The sequence below is a fragment of the Theropithecus gelada genome, chromosome 12 (genome assembly GCF_003255815.1).
Source record: "Theropithecus gelada isolate Dixy chromosome 12, Tgel_1.0, whole genome shotgun sequence".
NCBI lineage: Eukaryota > Metazoa > Chordata > Mammalia > Primates > Cercopithecidae > Theropithecus > Theropithecus gelada.
Genome location: NC_037680.1, coordinates 63,256,595 through 63,279,611, shown reverse-complemented (window position 1 = coordinate 63,279,611; position 23,017 = coordinate 63,256,595). Strand labels below are relative to the sequence as shown.

At 36.2% G+C, this 23,017-nt stretch overlaps 1 protein-coding gene across 1 annotated transcript in view; it reads right to left on the bottom strand.

The window, feature by feature from the left end:
* Nucleotides 1–23,017, bottom strand: part of FAM171B (family with sequence similarity 171 member B) — a 72,965-nt gene that overhangs the window by 5,532 nt on the left and 44,416 nt on the right. Inside the window, exons 2-6 of the mRNA XM_025404087.1 lie at nt 19,707–19,940; nt 16,653–16,745; nt 13,002–13,160; nt 9,061–9,231; nt 6,250–6,366 (exon numbers count right to left, since the gene is read on the bottom strand). Coding sequence (XP_025259872.1) covers nt 6,250–6,366; nt 9,061–9,231; nt 13,002–13,160; nt 16,653–16,745; nt 19,707–19,940 — 774 coding nt within the window. The remainder of the gene's footprint in view (nt 1–6,249; nt 6,367–9,060; nt 9,232–13,001; nt 13,161–16,652; nt 16,746–19,706; nt 19,941–23,017) is intronic.

Here is a 23,017-nt window from a genome sequence, read left to right as displayed (position 1 = left end):
TTAAAGACAAATTCAAAAAAAGGATTTACCAAAGCAAGCAGGGGTATAAAGAAATAGAATCCAAAAATTCTGAGACTTGAAGGATTAAGAGTTGCATCTCCTTCTACTTGGGCTCTAGAGTAAATGGAGCACAACTGACCCACTATCCTCCTGCTATGAGAACATACGTATAGGAATGGCATTGTGATAAGCTTTACTGCAGTAAAAGCTGACTAGGATGATTTCAACATAAAAATGAATGCTAGTGGTAAAAACACACATATTAAGACCAATGGAACAGAACAGAGAACCTATAAATAAATCCATACATCTATAGTAAACTCATTTTCAACAAAGATGCCAAGAACACATACTGGGGAAAGGACAGTCTCTTCAATACACAGTACTGGGAAAACTGGATATCCTTATGCAGAAGAACGAAACTAGACTCTTATCTCTTACCATATACAAAAATCAAATCAAAATAGATTAAAGACTTAAATCTAAAACCTCAAATTACGAAATCACCAAAAGAAAACACTGAGGAAACTCTCCAATAAATCTGGGCAAAGATTTATTGAGTAATATCCTGCAAGTACAGGCGACCAAAGCAAAAATGGGATAACATCAAAAGCTTCTGTAGAGCAAAACAAACAATCAACAAAGAGAAGAGACAACCCACAGAATGGGAGAAAATAATAACCAGAATATATAAGGAACTCAATTCAACAGGAAAAATTCTAATAATCCCATTAAAAAATGACCAGAAGACTTGAATAGAACACTTCTCAAAAAAAGACAAACAAATGGCAAACAGGTATATGAAAAGAAGCTCGACATATTTGATCAGAGAACTGCAAATCAAAACTACCATAAGATCATCTTATCCCACCCAGTTCACATGACTTTTATCCAAAAGACAGGCAATAATGAATGCTGGTGAGGATGTAGAGAAAAGGGAACCCTCCTACACTGTTGGTGAGAATGTAAATTAATATAGTCACTATGGAGAACAATTAGGATGTTCCTCAAAAAAAATAGAGCTACCATATGACTCATCAACCCCACTGCTATATACCCAAAAGAAAGGAACTCAGTATATCAAAGAGATATCAGCACTCCCATATTCATTGCAGCACTGTTCACAGTAGCCAAGATTTGAAAATGACCTAAGTGTCTATCAACAGATGAATGGATAAAGGAAATGTGGCATATATACACAATGGAGTACTATTCAACCATAAAAAAGGATGTGATCCTGTCATCTGCAACAACATGAAAGGGAGTTTAGGACATTGTGTTAAGTGAAATAAGCCAGGCACAGAAAAATAGACTTTGCATGTTCTCATTCATCTGTGGGAGCTAAACACTAAAACAACTGGAAATTGAGGGTAGAATGATGGTTTACCAGAGGCTAGGAAGGGTAGTGTGGGGTTAGGGGAGAGTAGGGATGGTTAGTTAATTAGAATGAGTAAGATCTAGTATTTTGATAGTACAACAGAGTGAATACAGACAATAATTGTACATTTAAAAATAAAGAGTATAATTAAAACATTTATAACAAATAAGTTCTTGAGGTGATAAATACCCCATTTATGTTGATGTGATTATTATGCATGATTATTATGCATTGTATGCCTGTATTAAAATAGCTCATGTACCTGAGAAATATAAATACCTATTATGTACCCACAAAGATAAAACATTTAAAAACATGATAAAGATGAATGCTATTGGGCAGCTAATCTTGAGGTAATCTGCTTCAATATCACAAAGACTTCAATATCACAAAGCTCAAAAAGGTATATAATAAGTCTACTTATCAGTACCAATTATATTCTAATATGTATTCAGGGAGATAGGGTAAGAAGAGTGAGTGGTGGGGCAACTGGTTTCTGGTCATCTTTACCATGAGAAAACATCCAGAATGAGGCTCCCACCTGCACTGAGGACACTGAAGAATTTGAGGGACCACCACCTCTTTAATTTTATCTTTCAAATTTTGCACTAAAGATTTGGAGAAACAGTATTGCAGTTATGCATGTAGACTTTAGAGCCAAAGTGTCTGAATTGGAACTCTCACCTCACCATTTATTTTTATTCAGTCTTGGGAAAGTTTCATTTCTTTTGTATCTACTTCCCCTATCTGTAGAGCAGTAACAGATATTTAATCCTCAGCAGTTCACATGGGTTAGATATGAGTAAATACTTGTGAAACACTTAGACCAGTGCCTGGCTCATGATAAGCGCTCAGTTTTAGCTATACCACACTATTCTTGAATGAAGCTTTAAGGTTATATTAAAACGGGCACTCTACTATTGGCCATGATTTCACAGATGGTGACTGATCTATCTTATTTAATAGACAAACAAACACAACACTGTACGATATGAAATTTTGTCAAACAAGAAATGAGAGTAACTTTCTGCTATCTGTAGATTTGTATGGAGGTTTGGTTTGATTATAACTGGGCATAAATGAGTTTGTTTCCAGAATGGAATAATGCTAACAACTCCACAGGAATCCAACAAAACTCATATTTGGAAACAGGATGTTGACATATTGAGTTTGCCCCAAATCCTATACGTATGGCAGTAGCAAGAGAATGCATCTGTCTGTGTGCATGCATGTCTAAAAGGAGTTAGGTAGAAAAGCGTTTTTTTTCATTCAAGTATATTTAAAATGCACATTTAAAACACTTGCTTATTAAACTGAACTCAACCACCTACTCTCCTACACCAATCTGAAAAATTAATCTCTTGCACTTAATATTTTTCCAAGGAATTCTAGAATTCTATTTAAACTTTAAAAAACAAATTAACCACATTTATAACTAAAGAAGCTCTGCAAACACTAGCTCATCATAGGCACAACTTTGAGATTTTATATATCTTAAAATGTTTAGGGACATTAGGAATTGTGTCATAATCAACATATATATATTTGGTCTCTGTCCCTAGTTTCTGGCACAGAGCTTCTAAAACACTTGGAATTTCCTGAGCAACAGGGGTTCTAGGAGTGTCTTTTGTTCTAGTATGTGGTCTTTGACCCTGTTTCCTAACATAGAGCTCCTAAATCCCTTGGAATTTTCTGGGTGTTGGGAGTATCTTTTGTTCTAACTTGACTCTGGGCGGGCTCATGCCTGGGGGCTGGTGACCAACAAGCCATGCTTAGAAGCTTGTAGCTTTCAGCACCACCCCTCATACTCCGAGAAGGAGAATGGCTGGAGATTAAGTTAATAATTGATCATGCCTGCACGAGGAAGCCTCCATCAACATCCCTCAAGTGTAGGGTGTGTAAAGCCTCTAGGTTGATAAACACATCCACGGGCCAGAAGGGTGATATACCCCAACTCTATGGGGGAAAAAGCTCCTGTACACAGGACCATTGCCCTATGTACCTTTTCATCTGCTCTTGATCCGTATCCTTTATCGTTTCCTTTATTACAAGCTGTTAAGTGTAAGTAAGTGTTCCCCTGATTTCTGTGAGCTATCACAGCAAATAATCAAACCTGAGGAGAGAATTGTGCAAACCCTCCATTTGAAGCCAAATCTGAGAACCTGCTGCTTGCAATGGGCACCTGAAATGGGGGCAGTCCTATGGGATTAAACCTTTAACCTGAGGGGTCTGATGCTAACTGTAAGTAGACAATGTCAGGACTGAATTGAATTATAGGATATAATCAACGTCCACTGAAAATTGGAGAATTGGTTGGTGTGTGGAAAGACCATGTGAAGACACCTTGAGAAAATGGCCATCTAGAAGCCAGGAAGAGACCTCACCAACCCTGACAGCACCTTGACCTTGGACAGTAGCCTCCAGACTGTGAGAACATAAATTTCTGTTAATAGCCAGTTACTACTCTGCAGTTATTTTGTTATGGCAGCCTGAGCAGACTAACACAATATCCAACTCTCCCAATTTAGAAACAAGAAAACTAATGCTCAGTTGGGTAAGTACCTATTTCAAGCTCACTCAGTTAATTACAGACAAAGTAAGGGCTATCATCAAGTTATCCATATTTCTAATGTAGTATTCCTTTGATTGATATGCTTGCAGAATAAATTCTTCAAAAGCATCACTAGAAGGTCTCTAATTCAAACTAAACAAGAAGCCCCTACTTTTATTTTCGTACTCATCCAAACAACATCTTTTCCAATAAATAATCTGGAACAGAACTTCCATGTGGTTTTAGAAAATAATTTTGGCTTTTGTAATTCATAAAGCTATCTTACGTAATTCAGTTATTTTAGATATATTTTTAGTGTAAGTACATTTCTCTATAAAACTGAAATGCTCCATAGGTTATTTTTATTAAAAATGAAATGAGTTGTATGAAATTAGTTTTTCATCGATATTTCATTATAGTTGCAAATATAGAATGGGATAAGGCCAGACAGCTGGCAGGATTGTATGATATTTTGCATCATGAAAAGCAAAAGTAACCACCCTCTGGTTTCTGAATAAATAATCTCGTAAGCACTAAGTTCAAATAGAAATAAAAAGAACATTTCTCGTGATTATATATGGCTACCCAGTCCCAGCTTCTCAAGAGGCTGAAGTGGGAAGATCCAGAGTTTGAGCCCAGCCTGAGCAGGCAACATAGCAAGACCCAATCAAAAAAGAAAATTCAAACTTGCCAACACAGAATGAAAATAAAAATCAAACTTGATTTTAAAAATTAGAGAAAACCGATAGCCTTCAAAATAATAGATAGTCATAATAATGTTAGATGACAAAATGCTGCAGATAAACATATGTAAAATGCCATCCATGTTCTGGATCAGGGTAAGTACTAGGACTATTCCTAATCAGTATGAAATACCCAGGTAGCAACTACCCCTCAGCTGTGAGCCAAAACACTTGATAAACCAAAAGAATTATCTCTAATGCATGTATATCATAATCTTCAATCATGTATTCAACTTTCACTCTAAAATCTTCACTAAAATAACACTAAATTTTGCTTTGTTTTTAATCTGTAAAAACACAAACCTACAAGAATAAAGGAATATAAGCTATCATAATTGACTCATGAAAGCTGGTGGCAGGGAAAGCCAAGAAGCAATTTAATTTATGCCAACACATACCCAAAAGGCCCAGGAAGTGGTAGCAGGCTGACAGTGCAACCAGTCTAGACTACTGCAGGTTAGAGAATTTTTCTTTTTTTCAAAATTTAATGGCTAAAATATGCAATGTTTGAATATTTTGAGGAATGTACACAACTTGAGATCAATGTAGGGTTTCCTGAGGTACAAATTACCTAGATAATTTGACAACATGTTAAATATAAGGAAATAAAATTCTCATTCTTCCTAGAATATGAACAGATCTTCCCTAGGGGACAATTCATGGTTTTGCTCCCCAGCCTCCATCTTCCTTCTGTTCAAAATGTCAGACCAATTTTCATTTAGTACGGGGGTGTCCAATCTTTTAGCTGCCTTGGGCCACACATAAAATACATTAATGATAGCTCATGAGCTCAAAAAAAAAAAAAAATCACAAAAAAACTCAATGTTTTTAGGAAGTTTACAAATTTGTATTGGGTCTCATTCAAAGCTGTCCTAGGTTGCATACAGCCTGTGGGCTGGGGGTTGAACAAGCTTGATTTAATACATCCTCAGTCTTTTCTTGAATGATGGTGTCTGCAGACTTCCAAGAGCCCTTCCTCTCCTCCTCAATCCCCACCAAGTAACATGTGTGCTCATGACCCAAAAGTGGGCCAATGGGATGATCATTCTTCAGCCCTAGAATGACCAGGAATAGTATAAGGAAAATACTGGAAAGGGCTGGAAAGGGTTGGAGCCAGCCACCACACAGCAGCAACCTGGCAAAGGTTGTCAAGCAGGCTGCTAACTAGGCCATCTGGCACGGCAAGGAGTCCTGCCTTTCAGCATGTGGTTCTTCAGCCTTCCCTGGGTTCCTGTGAACTCCCTACATCCTTCTAATATAGCATATTTTTAAATTACTCAAAGTATTTTTCTGTTGCTTGCAACCAAAAGCTCTGATTTGGACAGAATTTATTCATAAAAAAAAAGTAGACTAAGAAAATACTTGATTTGAACAAACTTCACTCTTCACAGATTCATCAGATATAACTATAAGAGACCTTATACACATGAAAAAAAAAATGCTGAGATCAAGTTCCTATCCCATTGTCATACAGCTTGTAAGTGGCAGTGCTTAGAATAAAACTGAGGTCTGCTGCTATCAATTCCAGCAAGACTATTTGGATTATATGTTTTAATTACTTTCATTTTTTACAATACCTCTAGTTCCTGGAAGTGGAGCTGCTATCCAGTAGCCCAAATGTGGTGCATCATATGTCCAGATTAAATGACTGTTATGTTCCTTGACCATTCCCCGACCATGATTTACCCAAGCACCTAAAAAGGAAGGTATGTAAAAAATACCAGTTAGTTACAGTTATATATCTTAAGAACTGATGGTCATGCATAGAATACGTTATGGGACTTTTTCAAAGATTATGAAAACTGTGGCACTATATTATCATAGGCTAATATCACATCATATTATAATATGGTATATACTGTAATAGAATAATTTGGATGATTTGTCATGACCAAAAAACACTGTAAATAAACTAAGGATGGCCAGGTGCAGTGGCTCAAGCCGGTAATCCCAGAACTTTGGGAGGCCAAGGCATGTGGATCACAAGGTCAGGTGTTCAAGACCAGTCTGGCCAACATGGTGAAACCCCGTCTCCATTAAAAACACAAAAATTATCAATTACGACACCTATTATTGTAATAGGTACTGAAATAAACTCACCTTAGAATCAGACCTTCAAATAACTGGATCACAAAGCCTTAATCACGGAATTCGTGAAAAACTCATCTATTAATTTGGTGAGTTTTAAAATTAAAAAGTACTAAATTTTCACATTTCTTGATATTAATACATGTTTTTGGCATACAAATTAAGAATTGTCATTCCAAAAAAATTGTCATTTTATATTAAAACAAAATAGTTATTTAAAAAAAACACAAAAATTAGCCAGGCGTGGTGGTGCATGCCTGTAATCCCACATACTCAGGAGGCTGAGGCAGGAGAATCGCTTGAGCCTGGGAGGTGGAGGCTGCAGTGAGCTGAGAGTGTGCTACTGCACTCCAGCCTGGGTGACAGAGCAAGACTCTGTCTCAAAGAAAATAATAATAATAAAATAAACTAAGGACACAGACATACTTAGAAAAATCATGACTCTCCAGATTCTATTTAAACTGTGCATATTAAGATACCTTGTATCACCTGTTCTGATATTCTGATTAAATATACTATTTTATAAATATAAATAACTATTTTATAAATATAAATATAAATATACTATTTTATGGCCTTAATTTTTTACTAAGTATTGTTTTCGTCTAGTACTGTTGGTATTGTTCTTATAGAACTAGATCTTCTAAACTTTCAATAAATGTTACCTCATCCAGTAAAATTTGCTGTCAAAAGAAAAAAGAATTCAGTAAAACCTATACCTCTTATGAAGTTTTATTTATAAATAGCATAACAAAGCTATTTGAGTTTGGTGTATATTTGTATTATGGTTTATTGATTTATTATAGGGAATTATCTACAACATGTAAAAAAGTATTTTAATAAGGTAGAGAAACTTGAAAATGATGAGAATAATTTAATCTATTGCTTTTAAACAGTCCACAAGTGTTACATCAGTGATAAATCAATTCAAAAAATGTTGCCACTGAAAAGTACATTAGAGATAAATGCCTTGGCCAGAAAGAACAATCAGCAACCAGGACTCAAACAGCAGATATTCTTTTTTTAAGTGCCTTAACACAGCTTCCTCATTCAACAAATCAGGAAACTGAGGCCCAAATAAGTTAAATGACTTATTCCAAATAGTCCTCCTGGTAAACAGACTAGACTCCAAATCTTAGAGTTTTTAATCTAATGATTTCAGTAGCATACTATCATGGTTATATAGTTTCCACTCTTTCTTTAAAACATAGATACATTACTGCTTATATTCTATAGTGAAAACATATGTGTTTTGGGGGTCTTATTACCCACATGAAATCCCATTTCAAGTCTCCTTTGAGGATCTATTGTGCCCTATTCTCCGTCAACATGATCCAGTATAGGGTTCCACCCCAGCTTCAACACGTGACTTGAAGTCTAAATAAATCTGTGCATTCAATTTGCAGGTCACAAAGACAGGTTCTAAGATGGGCATGCAAACTCCACTCTACAACTACAGTGAGTCCAAGGGCTTCTGCTATACATAGCTCCTAAGAAAATCTCTGCACTGGCCTTCAACCTGGCAAAGTATAACATTAGAGCACCTACAGCCTTCTTGTCACTCTGAAGGGAAATCCTATCCTAGAAAGGTGCTAATACAGAGCAAACAGATGGGAGTCGGGGAGGAGAGAAACCAAGCCCAAGCCCTGTGAAACTAACTAGACTGTACATGACTCACCCAAGGAAGTCCTACTTCTAAACTTTTCAGCTGTGGGCTGATCATTTTCCTTTTTCTTTTCTTTCTTTTTTTGGTAACTTATACTCCTACCTTATTTACATGGGAACCCATGAACAAAACAAAGGGAAGCTGAGGATGAAAATATACATATATTTCCAGCTGCTATTTAGGAGGCAAAACCCAGAGAACAAAACTAGTATCTAAGGGGTTTCTTTGGAAAAACAATTACTCTTTCTATCTCTTAATAACATAATGTTTTTTTTTTTCATGAAACTAGCATACATTTCCCAATTGCCTTAAACCATGCTCTTAGATAGGTATTATGAGCTTATCAAAACAAAAGCAAACTTCTAAGAACAGAGATAATTTTTAAAAATTATTTCTACCTCAGAATGGTGGTGCTACAAAAAGGTAATGGAATGAATAAATAATGCTATTTTTTGACATGTGTATTCCCATCATTTCCCCAATAGTTGTATTATATTAAAGTGAGGTCAATTTTGGTCACTAACAAATACATTTGTGATGTTACTGAAAAACTAGAGCTGTATCAAGTTCTAAGATAAAACAGTCAGCTAGTCAATTGACAAATATTCAGAATATTTTAAGCTAGCTCACATACCTGTGTTCATATCAAATGTCCAAGCAGGTATGCGATCCCCTGCACTTACATCATTCAGACGTAGAAGAGGAAGAGAAATCTGAATAGAGCCATTGACTTTTAGTTCTTTTCCTCCAGAATATATTTTCACACATATTGCAGCAAGAGGGGTCAATTCAATGTTTTCAAAACCTATAAAAGAGGACAGTTTATTAAAATCATACATAAATAGAAGTGGTAGTTACCTAATTATTATGGGTCTAAAATAAGTAGTTCCTCTATTTCACCAAGGGTTATCTATTTTAATATCAAATAGATACTGAATACACATTAAGGATTTTTAAAATGTAATTTTAAAATATTGTGTAAATATAGGCTATGCAATGTAACATAAATCAATATGAACCTAAGTTATCTAAGTCATCTGATATAAGGGCACTAGAATCCAATTCAATATTTTTATAAATCTAAAAAGCAACAACCAAAAAAACCCCATCTCATACAGAACCACACTCAAATAAAGGCTCCATCATACACCATCAATGCAGATGTGGATCTGAAATATCTGGCCTTCTCTTTTCCAAGACCATCTGTTTCAAGGAGTGCTAGAACCCACAGATCCAGCTGCACTTCTTACATAAAAAGCATTCAGATTAAAAGTATAATTTTTAATGGATAGGTTTAGGCAATTAAACATGAAACAAAATCACTGTAATATTACTTGATAAAAATTATGTCTTAATATACTTGATTAGTCATACAATTGAAAGAATATAAACTTAGATTTTAAAACTAATACTAGACTTCCAAGCTTGAAAAGTAGGAGAAAGGGAGATAACAGAATTGGTTATATTGTTTTGCCTAAGGTTTTAAAGATTTAATTATACAATTTATAGTAAGGCTTCTTAAATATCAGGAACTATCTACAGATGTCTGTTACACTCTGGGCAGAGAGAGGGAGCAGAAAGTGCCTTTCTTTTGCTTTTGAAATATTAGCAATGCCAAACAAAGTTATAATATATACCAGAATATTTATGAAGAATAAAATTATAGATTTTTAAATTACAGTATTTCTACAAATAGATGGTGAAAGTATACTTTTTATCTATTTGCTTTTGGTCTACACTTTTGAATCTTTGGCTTCAAAACTAGAATTTTGTTCATTCATTTAACAAATATTTACAGAGTCCCTACCAGCACCATGCACTCATATGGGCCCCAAAGACACAGTAAATACATAATTTCTGATATTGTCTGCAATACTTTTTTCATAATTCCTATCAAATATCCTTTTTCCCCCCATGTATTTACTCCTCATCAGTTTTTTCCCCCATCCAAATGTAAGTGCATGATAATCTAGAAAAGGAACATAATTAGGTGGTCAAAAAAGGCCTCCTGTCTGAGGAGGGCACATCTGGGCTGCAGCCAAATGGGAAGGACCTCCAAGAACTTTCCAGGCAGAATAAACAAGTCCAAAGCCTCCAAATTAGAAGTGATCTTGGCAGGTGCAGGAAAGAAAGGTGGCCACAGGGCTAGAGGGCAGCACGGGAGACAGGCAAGAGTGGAGGGCCTTGGCAGCCACAGAAAGAGTACTCATTATCATGACTACTTATCTGGAATGGCTTCAACCATCAGACAGGGCAAGTAGCGGCTTATTGAAAATTTTCAATTAAATATAAGAATTAACTGTAGTAAATTACCTGAAGGACTAATATTAAATAAGCAAAGCAGTGCCATATATATTTTATAGGCTGGTATTGCTAGTAAGTCATCCACTGCAAGCACAAATCAAATGTTGTATAAATTGTTAAGTAACTACATCAAACTATTCAGTAAAACCAGTTGGCTGGCTTTCTGAAGTACCTGCTTCAACCCCACCCTTCAGCTCTGTGCAGTCAGTAGCTTTACAAACTGTTGACACCGACACACCAGCATTTGAGATAAAGCCAACTCGGAGGAGAAAAGAATGGTGCAAGGGGAAAAAGACTGATAAAAAGAATGAGAAGGAGAACAAAACTTTTATGAAAGAACATTTGTATCCTCACTGAACTCTAGAACTGTGTAATCTTCATAGAGTGACCACTAGCTGCATGTGGCTATTTAAATTAAGTTCCTCAGTGCACTGGTCATGTTTCAAGAGCACAACAGCCACATGTTGGACAGAGAAGAGTATTTCCATTTGGCAGCACTGCTCTAGAACTTTTTAAATGATAGCAGCATTCTCAGGATAATCCAAACTTTTAATGAATACTCTCAAAAGCAGGTAATACAGTGTTGGGGGACAGAGTTCATTGTGACCCTTTTCCACTGGACCTAATGAGTCTTGGCCATGAACACACTTCAGAGCCATGAGCTTCATTTGTGATAGTGTGTACAGATACCATTCTAGTAAATGTTTTTATTTACAGCATGCTGTAGGTTACATCTGGAAAATCTTGGCAGATGTCTTAGTTTGGCTTCCTCAAGAAGCAGACCCTGAGATAATAATTTGAGTGCAAATAGTTTATTTTGTAGGTAAGCCCAGGAAGCACCTATCACTAAGAGAAGCATAATTCAGAAGGAAGGAAGGGAGCCAACACAGGATATGTTAACAAGCAGGTTATCACTGTGGTAACTCCAGCTCAGTTCCACTGGGGACATACACTGGCTCAGAGTTGTCCTAGCCACACCAGCTCTTATGTGTCATCGGTTGACAGCTTGCCCCATGTGACGGTCAAGTGTGCTTCCTGGAACCAAGGAATGCCCTCAGGCAGTCACAGATGTGTGCAGTAGGAAAAGCAGGTTTGTAACAGAAGAATGAGTGTCATCTGGCTGGGGCACTGATAGCATCAACTACAGCAAGCAAAACAAAACAAAACAAAACTATCTAACCAAAATACTTATTTCCTGTTATCACTCATCGCTGGCTGTTCCTCAAATGAAACAAAATATCTGGAAAAAAAGATGAAACTATCAGAATTATAGACTGTTTGAGGTTATTTTAAACAGTGGATTTTCAGTTAGGTTACAATGAGTGGTAAAAATGGTAGAACGGGCCTGTAATCCCAGCACGTTGGGAGGCTGAGGTGGGTGGATTGTTGAGCAGAGGAGTTAAAGACCAGCTGAGGCAACATGGCGAAACTCCATCTCTACAAAAAATAAAAAAATTGGCTGGGTGTGGTGGTGCACGCCTGTAGTCCTAGCTACTTGGGAGGCTTAGGTAGGAAGATCACTTGAACCTGGGTGGTTAAGGCTGCAGTGAACCAAAATCACGCCACTGCACTCCAGCTTGGGAAACAGAGCAAGACCCTATCTCAAAAGAAAAAAATGGCGGAACAAGTATGGATATACAGAGGGAAATGATGTTTTTAAGGGGTTTATTTATGAATGTATTTTTAAATGTAAAATTCCATTGTTCCCCTAACTTTTATATTATGACAGCCTTATAGAAATATGAGTGCTGTTGACTCTGAAATACATGTATTTTCAGTATTTATATTTTATACAGAGAATAGCAAATATTTACAATAGCTTACTCCAATCTATAAACTTTTTTATATCTCAATTATTGACACTTCTCATCAGTTGGTTAAAAATGAATAGGTAGAATTATGAAAAAAATACAAACTGAATTTTAATTTTTAAATGTATTAAATTTTCAAAGCTATACAATAATCATAACTATTTTCTGTACCTTACCTGCTTTGGATCAAATAAAATTTAATAAATTTAGAAGAAATCAAAATTTCCATGCATTTGAAATAATGTATGCAGAGTTTTTCTTTCATTGAATAATATATATTTCATTGGATAAAGGGAATTTTTATTATATACATTTTAATAACTAGATTTATGTCTCAAGTGATGTGTATTATCCATAGCTTAAATATTGAATATTTAATAGCTATCTAAATAGCTAAATATTTGATGAAAGATTTGTATACTAATGTTTCTTATAACTATATTATGCAAAAAGATAATACCTGGTTTATTGAGAGTAATTCCAGTTGTATGCAGAAAATTGTCCACTTTCAAAAACTGTTGTAGAACTGTAAGATAGCCGGTAACGTTGCTTATATGATGGTTGTCAGGAAGTTTAATTAAGGCTTTTGAAAACTGAACACTTGGTTGAGATTTGGCATCTGGAATAAAGGAAACCTTATTAACAAAGAGATAAAGGCATGTTGACCATAGCAGCATTGGTCAGGATGTTTTACTTTAAAAGAAGCAATTATAATTATTGCTAAATATCATTAGCATCTTCTCATGTAATTATTTTAAATGCAGAACTAAGAAATTTTCCTTTCTTTAGATGACACAACGCACCTTTGTAACTGATTGATTCTGCTGCCCAGAATTTCCTCACCCTTTTCTTTCCACTCTGGGGAACCCCACACTGACCATTTTTAGCCCATGTGTTTCATTTGGGGTCTCATTTCTATAACAGTAGCGGAGTTGATGGTGCATGCCAGAATGGGCTGAAACCAATTAAAAGCATCTCATTCTCTTGGCCACAGTGATTTGTTCAATGATGGGCCCTGTCCCAAGCACAGTTAATGAGATGTAATGTGTGTTTTGCTTGGACTGGATTTTATGTGAGCAGGTATACATCCAGGAGTTGTAACAGCCATCTTGCAATAAAAAATGAAAGCTTGTTTAAAAATCGAGGCAGCATTCAAAGAGTGGAGAGTTGAGAAACTGAGAACCAGTTTTCAGTTATTTCTACTGAAGTCCTGATCGAGCCATGTCTAAAGTTTGTCCTATTCCTACACTTACCATCTATAAGAGAAATAAATAAATGCTTCTTTTGGGCTTAAGCTAGATTAAACTGGGTTTTCAGTAACTTGCAACAGAAAAGTGTCTCTGATGATATTCAGCCACATACTTAAGTGGGTAAGCTTCTCTATCAGTTAACTAACCACGCATTAAAAGTCTTTCAAATGCCAGGTACTCAATTTATAAATATCTCAGTAACTGAATTTTTCCTAAGTATAAATATCTCAGTATCTTCTAACATTATTTATCAAGTGAGAATTCAGTGACAATATTGATATTTCTGTAATCAACAGATTTTGAATTTAATAATTCAAAGATCAACTCTTACACCTGAAAATTATCAGAAACATCAGCTTTTGCTTTGAACTTTAGTAAGGTCACCGATGAAGACAGAAGTAATCAATTAAATTATTAGAACAGAAAAGACATCAGTTTTTAAAGAGCTGCATGACAATAAATGATAAATGAAACAATGTAAGACTTCTCAGTTTGTAGTTTTTGTGTGTGTGAAGCTAGAAAAAGTAATACCTGGAAAATAGTTAAGAAAAGTAACATAATTATATGCTTTTGTTTGGTTGTTGACGATACAATCTAAAGCCTTCTGATCACTCACAGGTACTACCTACGACTTGCTCTTTTAATATGTGGCTTAATTATTTTGAAGACCACATTTCTTAACAACTGAATACATGCACACTAAGCAAAATGTCTAGCTGAGCTTCTGTCAGGTTTTTACATTCCTAAATGTTCTAATTTCTCCTTTGGCCATAAATACATAAACACACAGGCTTAATTTCCACTGTACAAACCTAATGAAACATTTTATGGAAGTTTAGCAGTAAGGATATGTATTTTTCACAGAAAGATTTAACATCACTATGAAACATTCATACTTTCCTGCCTGGCCTTATGAATGGGTCACCTTTTAGGAAAATGAGACAGTAAAAGGAAGGGATTTGAGAATTCAAGAGGACTCACAGTGTTCTCACAGAAACCTGCCAAGGCATGGCCAGTACTTTCCAGACAAATGAGTGCTTACCATTGCTTGGCACAGTGGCAAAGGATTGGTACAGGACATGGTCACACAGATCCGTTTCATGCATTCCAGCAGAAACTATGATTTTTAATGGGGTTTGAAGATGCCAGTAAGGGGTAGGGATGCATCAAAGCAAACACTGAAGAGGAACTGTGAAGAAGCTAATTTCATTAACGCCCCAACAGCATTAAACATAGCCTCTCTGTATACTTGTGGTTCTTATTTACTTTCCATTCTTTCACACAAGGCTCCACATCTACCATTCTGCCATACACAGCAAAAGTCACTAGCTCAAAATTCTGGCAAGGCCAGGCATGGCAGCTCCCAGCACTTTGGGAGGCTAAGATGGGCGGATCACTTGAGGTCAGGAGTTTGAGACCAGCCTGGCCAACATGGTGAAACCCCATCTCTATGAAAACCATAAAAATTAGCCAGGCATGGTGGTACATGCCTGTGGTGTCAGCTACTTGGGAGGCTGAGGTGGAAGGATCACTTGAGTCCAAGAGGTGGAGGTTGCAGCAAGTCAAGATTGCACCACTATACTCCAGCCTGGGTGACAGAGCCAGCTGTCTCAAAAACAAACAAACAAACAAAAGCTGGCCAGGCACAGTGGCTCATGACTGTAATCCTAGCATTTTGGGAGGCTGAGTCGAGTGGTTTACCAGAGGACAGGAGTTCAAGACCATCCTGACCAACATGGAGAAACCCCGTCTCTACTAAAAATACAAAATTAGCTGAGTGTGGTAGCACATGCCTGTAATACCAGCTACTTGGGAAGCTGAGGCAGGAGAATCACTTGAACCCGGGAGGCAAAGGTTATGGTGAGCCGAGATCACGTCATTGTACTCAAGCCTGGGCAACTCAAGCGAAACTCCATCCCAAAGGAAAAAAAAAATCTGGCAAATGTCTTGGTATTTCATAAGTAAGAGATTCTACAGCCCCACTCAGTAAATTGCTTCAAGATTCAGCAAGCCCTAGTTTATTTTCTTCCCAAATAATAAATTTTCTGGTTTCATAGTTTAGGAATAGATAAGACAGCATCTAAATACGAAAAGAACTTTCACAGAGAGTTCTTTTTACCATGACGCTCTTACTGGACTCTGAGGGCTTTCTCACTGTATCAGTCATTCCTATTACACTTTAGACCTAAACATAAATTTACCAATACAAAACAAACAGGTAAATTGTTGTCATTTATAGAGGTTTCCTAAAATATGCAATCAAAGAGTCACAGAATTCTGAGGTTTCTACGGGTTGCGGGGAGTTAGGATGAAATGATCATCTTCATGGCTAGTAAAGCAAAATTGGAGGACACAGTTTGAATCAGTACCCAAAATATGATTTCTGCATTCTTCCCCTTGGGATACACAAGTGAGGCAAATCACATCTACAGAGCAGATACTTTACTACCAAGTCTTAGGCACCTCCCACGAAAGCGACAAATTTAATGCGGGAGGCAGGAAGGAGGCAATCTGCAAATTAGCCCCAAAGGCCTGAGCAGTATGTCCTGCCCTTTCCTCAATTCCTCCCACCATGGAAGCCCCAGTAAGAAATGTGACTTGGAAAGAAGAACAGAAGTTCTCTACAATGTGCCTATTTGAGGTCCTAAAATAGTAACGGAAAAAATGATTCCTGTTACACAAAAAAGCCACACCATTCATTTGACAGTAAAATAAGTATCAATTCAGATCAACTTATAGTCAGTACCAATCATACTGAACAATTTAGATTTTCTCAAGTTATAATTCACACTGATTCTTGGTGAAGAAGTGCAGCTATACAACAATAACTTTAAGTGTTTACTTAGAAGTATGGTACTTACCAGCTAATTTTCCAGTAATTAAAACAGTGTCTTCAAATAGCCATATATTTGCTTGACTTTGCGGGAACAGTGAGAGTGTAACTGACGAATATACTGTGAAATATAGCACCGTTAGAATATTGTACTTAACGTGAGGGGGAAAAAACTAGGACAAATATAGTTTCGTAACAGCAAGTCTCAAAAAGTGTGTGTGTCGCGGGGAACAACTGCTTGATGGGAAGAGCAATTCAAAACAAAGGAAGAATGAATATAAAATATGATGGAGGAAAAAGGCCACAATAAAGTAAGAAGAAAACATTGGTTAACACTATTTATTTTACTAATCTGTTCCATGTGATAGTAGTAGTCTATACAAAGGTGATGAATGATGTTCTGTAACCCCAGATATAAATGATCAAGTTAAATGCTTGAATAACCCCCGATATATTTTCTCTAATTGTTACTTGTTATTAATATTAAAAAAATTTTTTTTGGCTCCATGATTCAAGCTTCTCTAGACTAAAACTATATCCACTTTTCATTTTACCTTCTCACATAAGAGCACAGTGCTCTTCTGCACACGGTGTGGTTTGCCAAAACGATCCTGAGCTGGCAGAGAAGGAAACAATTTAACGCACAAAATGATTTAAAGTCAACCTTTAGTAGTAATGCAGGATGGAGGTAAACCTGCCTACAAGTGTAGGCAGCTGAACTACCTGTTGGGATGAGTTAAGTGCAGATTACCTGAAAGATATTATTTCAAGATTGGAGCAAGAAGCTGGCACAAAAGACCATTTTACAAGCAAGATCAAATCAAACTTATCAATCCTTCAAAAGAAAAATCAGTTTTGAGGAGTTCCCAAAGCACAAGTTCTCGTTTGATATCTTTCCTCTATGCTGTGTATTTAAAATAGAAATAGGATGGCATCCTCAAATCTCTTAAGAGAAAACACAGTTGCATGGAAATACTTTTATTATTTTGAGATATTTCAAAGAATTTAAAGAAAATATGGAGAAAAGTAAAATACAAAAAGTATACAATGATGTATGGAGGTAAAATGAAATATACTTTTCTCCTTCCATAGGAAAAGAGAACTACCAAATAAAAATGTAATTTCAATTTCAGAATATATTAACATTTAGACTGATTAATGGATTAAATTGGAGAGGTGGGAGGGTCACAGTTTGAACGTCAAGGTGATTTTAAGTAAGACATTAACCCATATTTGGATACTTTCTCAGTCACACGTCTATTAAACATGAAGAGAATCTGAACCTCAAACACATTCAGATTTCTTTTCCCATGAAAATTGTTTCCTATTATAAACGGGATGTAATACCTACTGTGAAAAACTTGAGGAACACAGAAAATAAGATGAAAGTGATGATCATTGCAATACCACCACAGGAACAATCATTAATAATATTTTATTATAGCTCTTTGTTGGGTATTCCTGTGATTTTTTAAAATAGTGAATTATGATATTGTATACAGAATACTGTTACCCTGTCTTTTTCATTTAATAACGTATTTCTCTCAAAACGTACTTTTCGTAACATTTTTAACACACATATTTCATTTATTAAGGTATCAAGATTTACTTATTTACTGCCTTAATCCCATAGATTTAGAATGTTTCCATTTCACTATTACAAAAATATTGCATCAACTTCCTGGTGCATGAATGTCTGTCCACTGTATTTAATATTTTAACATGCGTTTATTTGTGCAGATTCATAAAGTGGAATACTGGGTCAAAGTTTATGAAGATTTTGAAGACTTTGACACAAACATTTCAAAAATTTTTACCGAGGTAATTTTGCCAGTTTGTACTTCTACCGAGAATGTTTGAGAATGCTGATCCTATCTTGTTTGACAATATTAAAGATAATCATTTAACAACTTTTTTAAGGTAAAAAAAATCTAAGAAGTGTGTATTTCTTTGGTGTACTGATCTTAGATTATTAAAGCATGTTGTCATATTTACTAACCATTTGTATTTCCTGTTTTGAAAATTGATAGGCCATGATTTTGTCCATTTACCTTATTTAGTCAGGGTCTTGGCATTTTCATATTGATTTGTATGAATTCTTTACATATTAAGGACATTATGCCTTATTGTTCCAAATATATTTCCAACCTTAGTTGCTTTTTATGTTTATGACATACAGGAGTTTATTAAAATAATATGTTCATATATAGCTTATGGCACCTTTTATTGATTTTAAATTTAAACAGACCATCCTAACTGAAAGGTCAGATAGTTTATTTTCTTATTTAATATAATTATTTTACACATTTGATCGATCTAAGCAATATATTTTCACATATGGATTCAATTAATTTATTCCAAATAGTTAACCAAAATATATCTATCATTTAATGACTATCCAACCTTTTCTCAATGATTTCTAATGGCATCTTATCATAGATAACATTTTTATAAATACTGTGTCCAATTTGCACCATAATACAACTTATAGCACAATATCACTCACTGTTAATTTTGTAGATATATAATATTTTAGTTGTCTGTAATGGCAAATCGCCCCTAGGAGATGTATTTTTACAAGATTCCCATGTATCTTTGCACATTTATTCTTTAAAGATTATTTTTGCCAATTTTAAAAAATGAATTAAATCTATAATATGTTAGGGAGGTTTCAGATAGTTTACCTGTTGGGACATAACACCCTGAACTAAAACAGGCCCAAGAGAACTTGTTTGCCCATTCTACTATGTGAGGACACCGAAGATATCATCTATAAACAAAAAAGCCCTCACCAGACACAGAATCTGCTGGCACCTTGATCTTAGACTTCCCAGACACCAGAACTACAAGAAATAAATTCCTCTTCTTTACAAGCTACCCAGCTTAGAGTATTTCATTATAGCAGCCTGAAAAGACCAAGACAATGTTTTCTTCAAAGTGGCACTCCCTTCTAACCTCTTTATACTGACTTAAGCTTTCTCATTTTCAGCTTACCAGAACAAGATATTCCCCAAACAGAGAAAAAAATTCATTTATATTTAGCAAAAACAAAACAAAACAAAAATAGTGTTTAAGTGCTTACTTGGCATTCTTCTGGTTTTCCAAGGCAGAGGGGTCAACACGTAGCCATCTTTGTAAGCAATAATAGTTAAACTAAGTCCTAATTTGTAGGGTACTTTTATCAGGACTGCTCCATTGCTTTTTGTTACTGTGGAATTTGTCTTCGTGTAGTTTACAAACACTTCTACAACTGCTTGGCTCAGGTACTGACGACTGATGATGTCATTCACCTGAACTTTCAGCATAAATACAGACACTGGAAAGAAAAAGGTAGAAATTGCAGCGTGTTGTATCCTATAATGCATATGTCAGTCTTTAAGTGTCATTCAACATATCTAAATAACAGTACAAAACTGTTGTTAAACTTAGGAACTACACATAAATACATATAATAATGAAGAATTCATTATTCTTCCTAAAATGAAATAAATTTTAATACAGTAAAGTGCTCTATAACAACATTTCAGTCAATGATGGACCACATATATAATCTTCCAGAAGATTATGATGGAGCTAAAAACTTCCCATTGCCTAGTGACATCATAGCCATCATAGTGTTGCAGTGCAATGCATTACTCATGTGTTAGTGGTGATGCTGGTGTAAACAAACCTGTGCTGCCAGTTGTATGAAAGTATAGCATATATAATTAGGTACAGCATATAAAACTTGATAATCGATGACTACATTACTGGTTTATGAATTTACTATACTGTTTAATCATTATTTTACAACGCAGTCCTTCTACACACAAAAATAAAAGTTAATTGTAAAAAAGATTCAGGAGGTATTCCAAAAAAATAAAGGCATCGTTATCTTAGGAGATAACAGTTCCATGCATGCTGCTGCCCCTGAAGACCTTCCAGTGGGACAAGATGTGGAGGTGGAAGACAATAATATTGATGATCCTGCCCTGTGTAAGCCTGGGCTAATGTTTATATTTGTGTCTTAGTTTTTAACAAAAAAAGCTTAAAAAGTAAAAAGTAAAAAATTTTAAAAATAGAAAAAAATCTTATCAAATAAGGATAGAAAAAACATTTGTACATCTGTACAATGTGCTTCTTTTAAGCTAAGTGTTATTACAAAAGAATCAAAAAGTTTAAATTTTTTTGTTTATGAAGTTATAGTAAGCTAAGGTTAACTTATTGAAGAAAAATATGTTTTTCTAAATTTAATATAGCCTAAGCATACCACTGTGGAGTGTTTGCATAGTTTACAGTAGTATACGGTAACGTCCTAGGGCTTCACATTCACACTCACTCATAGCAACCTCCAGTCCTGCAAGCTCCATCATGGTAAGTGCCCTTTACAAGTATACTATTTTTTTAAAAAATCTTTTGTATGGTCTTTTTGTTGTGCCTTTTCTATGCTAAGTTTAGATGCACTGACACTTAACATTGTGTTATAATTGCCTGCAGTATTCAGTAGAGTAACATGCTGTACAGGCTTATAGCTTAGGAGCAATAGGCTATACCATATAACCTAGGTGTGCAGTAGGCTATACCATCTAGGTTTGTATAAGTACATTATGACGTTCACAAAACAAAATCACCTAACAATGCATTTCTCATAGTGTATTGCCATTGTTAAGTTATACATGGCTGTATTTGTTATTAAGGCACAATATTACTCCATTTTTTTCCTATCAATTAAAAAAGGAGAAGAAAGGACAGCAGTTAATAATGGGAAGATTGAGGTTCTCTCTTAAGGAAAATACATTTTTATTGTGTTTCACTAACTCTAATGCTATCAATAGCAACAAGAGACAGACAAATTCCTAGACAGTCAGAAATGGGTCCCCTTTCAGTGCCAACCTTCAAGCCAAAGAAAGCCTGAAACTGGAAAATTGAACTGCCAGTTCTGGACAGTGTCCACGACCAGAGTGAGAACTACTATCTTTGTCTTACCCTCTCTCTCTTGATTGGTTCCTTTTGGATGATGGCTTTTCACCAACTGAATGGTGCTTTTTCCAAGATGACCCAGGGACTAGCATGTACTTCCCCATTCTAAGCCCACAAAAACTCCAGACTCAGACTCACAGATGGCTACCCTGCTTTCAGGGTCCCCTCTTCACTGACAACTTTCCTTTTGTTGCTCAATACAATTCTTCTCTGCCCTACTTATTCTCCAGTGTCTGTGTACTTTATTCTTCTTGGGCATGGGACAAGAACCCAGAACTCACCAGACTGTGGGCAGCAGAAACAAACAAGCTGTAACCTTGACGTCTGCCCAATGGGCTGTGGATAGTGGGAATAAAGTAGCTGTAACATGCTCCCGCTCACCAAGCTATGGAAGTGGAGAGCTGCAACATTTCTGGAAGCTCAGACCTTGGGAACCCCCAAGCCACAGTTGTAACATCCTTTGGGGCCCCATGATCACTGGCATCTCTGAATTCATGGCATCTCATGTTCCCCTAGTCTAGACACCAGCACCCAACACAGAAGCCACTTGTGGCATGCCCAGTCCAGCCACAGGCTGAGTGTGGAGCCAGTGCAGGATCTGAGCAGGCGTGAGCTGAGCACAGCCTGCTGGGCTGAGCAACATGCAGACAGAGTCAGCTGCAGAGATTTCTGGTTGTCAAAGCAGCACCGTAGGAATCTTGTAACACTATCAAGTTATATAGATTTAACACATTCCAAATGTAGTCAAAGTTCTCAGAATAAAATGCCACTACTGCATGGCTAGCTCTTTTATTTATTTCCGCTGTCTGGAAAGCAGAAGATGTTTTTCAGTGCCAAATATACAAAATATCAAAAATCCTTCTCCAAAATATCAAAAAGCATTATCCATTAGGTTTACAATAAAACAAGGCTGAGCATGATGGCTCATGCCTGTAATCCCCACATTTTAGGAGGCTGAGGCAGGAGGATTGCTTGAGGCCACGAGTTCGAGACCAGCCTAGGCAACATAGGGAGATGCTATCTCTACAAAAAAATCAAAATTAGCTGGGTGTACTGGCATGTGCCAGCTACTTGGGAGGGTGAGATGGGAGGATCATTTAGCCAGGAGGTCAAGGCGGCAGTGAGCCATGATCTCACCACTGCACTGCAGCCTGGGCAACACAGCATGACCCCATATCCTAAAAAAAGAGAAAGAAAAGAAACCAACATATCTTAAGGAAAATGAAAACTAAAGTCTGTTTTTTACTTAAACCTCTGGTCTTACTCCTTAAGTACAGATCTTGATAACGTCTGCCCAAGAAAGTTTGTACCACCATGAAAGTGCTTTTGTAAGCATGTATCACATCTCTGTGAAAGATGCTTTCTCTTCCCTGTAAAATGGGTTCTGGAGTCAGTCACTATCCACCTCTGCCATTCCCTAGACATGTGACGTTG